The following is a 3,105-nucleotide window of genomic DNA, read 5'->3' as shown; positions in this document are numbered from 1 at the left end:
GCGGCACCGCGGCCGCGCACTCCGCCTCCCCACTTGCGCCGATTCTTCTGCTTGCGTGTGCGGCTGCCACTGCGATGCTGGCCGCGTGAGGGACTGAGCGAGCGAGACAGAGGGCCGTGCACACACAACTCGCCCTTTTCCGTTTCTCTCTCTATTTCTGTGTCCCCCTGCACGGACTCTCTCGCTCTCGCCGCACCCCACGCGGCACACACACATAATGTGCTCGTATATATACACACCTCCACTCATGCAGGCCCGTCGGTTTTATTTTTGTTTTTGCACCCGACGAGCCGCTGCCGTCCTGCTTGGCCGCATGGGTACAGCACCGTAACTGTTTTTATCCTTTTTTAGTTTGTTTGTTTTCATTGCTTTCAGTGGGCGACCTCTCTTGCTTCTCTCTCTCTCTTCCTGGATTGGGCTGTGCGGGAACAGAGAGAGAGATGGAGTGTGTGTGTGCTGGTCGTCCCATGTGTTGCTGCGCGTCCCCACTGCTCGGTGGACGCGCCCCCACGCTTCGGATTCACTTCACGGGTTTGGTTTGTTTTGTTTGTGTGTTTGTTGGTTGACTGCACCCATTGCGCGGGCTGCTGAAGTGTGATGTGTATGCGTGTGACACAACGTGCGGGTGGTGGCCCTCTCTCTCCCTCTCTCTCTTGCTGTGTGGCTGCGTGGACTCGTGTGTCTGGGCCTATTTTTTGTTTCTCTCTCCCCCTCTCGTTCTCCCTTTGGCTGGTGTTGGGTGTTCAGCCGCAGCGCAAGCCAACGATAACTGCGAAGGAAGGAACTCATGTACTCAATGCCTGGGAGACGCGAGGAAGGAGTTCGCTCTGCTGCGGGGGCGCTCTGCATGTGCTGCGCCGCAGGGACGGTGTCGGTGGAGGTCGGGGCCCGCCGGCGGCACTCGGCAGCCCGCAGCGCAGCGCGGAAGGGCGGAGGAGGCACCGCCGCGGCCACAGTGAGCCGTTGACCGCACGGTGGAGGGAGTGTGCGAGTTTGTGCTCAACGCGAAGTGGAGCCACGTCTTGGGGTTTCCTGCGGCTGAAGGGAGGGATGGAAGTGGCGGTGCGGACGGCGGTGGGACGGAGCCACACACGCACCAACGCAGTCGGGGGGCGTGCACGGCGCAGGGGGCAACTCCTCCGCTGCAGGGCAACGTTGGGCCGCTTCGTGCACCGCGTCGCAGCCTGACGGGACTCGCCTCCGCGGAGGGCTGGCCGTGCCCGCTGAGGGAGGGAGAGAACACTGCCGGCTGCTGCGTTCACTCTGCGGTGGGGTGGGTGTGGCGGATTGTCAAGGGCGGTTGGGACGGGGCGCTTCGCCCCAAAGGGCCAGAAGTGTTGGAGGTGAGGCGGCGAGTCTTGATTGGGGCGCCCGGGATGGCGATCTCGGTGGTGGACGAGTGCCGGCCCCCACCCCCTCCACCGGCCGCTGCACCGCGATGAGTGCCCGCTCCACTTTGTTCTCTGCTGCCTCGGAGGCGAGTTGGCGGACGCGTTCGACACGGCCACGCAAACGGCGACAGGGCACGAGGGCGAGTTCGAGGTCCGAGGGCGTGTGAGTGATTTGTCGTGGCGGGCAAGAGGGTGTGAGTTGTCTACGATGCGCCAGAGGAGGGAGCACCGCTGCCGTGGGTAAACTTACGGCCTTGTGGGTGGGTCATGATTGCGTGTTGGCGTCCGCAAAGGGAAATAACTCGAGAGCACTGGCGATGCGACTGCATCTCTGCCTCGCCCCACCATGCGCTGCCGCGACGAGGAGGAGGTGACTGCGACGTGTGCCCGGCGGACGCGCGCAATCATCCCGCGCAGGGGCAAGAGAAGTAGTGGGAGGCGGTCGCGGGTCGCATGCAGCTTGTCGGACCGATGCCGCGTGACAACTTCAGTGCGGCTGCGTTCGATGGGCGCACTGCGGCGGGTGACGGCGCCCTGCAGGCGACTGACGCCCCGGTTGCCGAAGACGACTGTGCTCGGGAAGGCGAGAAACTGTGGGGTGCGGGGAATCCGTTTCGGAGGGCTGAGAAGATTGAGCGGGAGTGTGGCGCACACGGTGCGGAGGCCGTGCGGCACACAAATGTGTGTCGCCTCTTTGATCTTCGAATTGGGACACGTTTGCGTGTGGGGTTCTGGGCCCCAGCGAGGGTCTCTCGCGGTTACGGCGTGCCGCTCGCCTTCCTGAAAAGCTCCAGAAGCCGCGTGCCCCGGACCCACACACACACACGCTGGGGGAGGAGGGCCTTCTGCGGGCACGGCGTAGAAAAAATAGGGAGGGGCTCGCGGGGCTGCGGCCGCCAACGGGACGGCGGGCAAAGCGCTGCGTGTTGCGGGCGAAGGCTTAGCGATGTGGGCGCCGCGGGAGCCGTCAGGCTGAGAGGGTGGTCGCAACGTGCGGGGAGTTGCGCGGGAGCGGCGACCGAAGACGCTCTGCTCTTGGGCGCCTCCTTTTTTTACTGTTTTTTGAGTTCTCCGAGGGCGGGGAGGAGTTTGTTTGGGCTGCGGTTTGCAGCGGCGGGTGCGCATCACAACACTACCGCCAGCGCAGCGCAGCAGCGGCCCAGTGAGTGAAGGACGAGGCGTATATTTTTAACGGTTGGGAAAACTGTTTCCGATGAGTGTTGGTGGGGGGTGTTGTTTGCGCGCGGCGTGCAGGGAGAACACTCCAACACGCACGCGGCGCGGAGGTGCCGCAATTCCGCGGATTTGGGCGGCGGCGTTGGGGGGAAGTGAGCAGCGGAGTGCAGCAGCGGACTGCGTTTCTACGGAAGTGCCTGAAAGGACTATTTTTTAAAAATATATATTTGTGTGTTTGTGTTTATTTGCCTGCGGGCACGGGGCACAGCCGGCGGGCTGCGCTGCTGCGGGGGGAGGAGGCGCCGTGCCCCGTGGCCTCGCGGCAGCTCTGTTTTTTAGCTTCACGTTGTGTTTCTCCTGAATGCCGTGGCGCCGCCAAAGCCGCCTGCGTGGGGCGGGGGCGGAATGAATTTCTTTTCGTGCGGCTGCGGGGCGCTGCTGCGTGAACTTAGCGGGCTGCCGCCTTTTTCTTCCCTCCCTCTCCCTGCCCTCACTCTCTGCGCCGTGCCCCACCGCGCTCCCCATTTCTCTCTCTGTT

The 3,105-nt window shown here is 63.6% G+C and overlaps 1 protein-coding gene and 1 pseudogene across 1 annotated transcript; both read left to right on the top strand.

Moving 5' to 3' along the window:
• Tco025E_09154 (hypothetical protein) lies at nt 1-472 on the top strand (annotated as a pseudogene).
• Nucleotides 473-1,844: 1,372 nt separating this feature from the next.
• On the top strand, nt 1,845-2,561 carry Tco025E_09153 (uncharacterized protein; the record flags this gene model as incomplete). The annotated part of the gene is made up of 1 exon (XM_029375979.1): nt 1,845-2,561. The coding sequence occupies one exon, from the start codon at nt 1,845-1,847 to the stop codon at nt 2,559-2,561; it is 717 nt and encodes a 238-aa protein (XP_029223909.1).
• Nucleotides 2,562-3,105: the final 544 nt, after the last annotated feature.

This window comes from Trypanosoma conorhini, assembly GCF_003719485.1.
Source record: "Trypanosoma conorhini strain 025E chromosome Unknown Tco_14.4_contig_00996, whole genome shotgun sequence".
NCBI classification, from domain to species: Eukaryota; Euglenozoa; class Kinetoplastea; order Trypanosomatida; family Trypanosomatidae; genus Trypanosoma; species Trypanosoma conorhini.
This window is presented reverse-complemented; position numbering and strand designations above follow the sequence as displayed.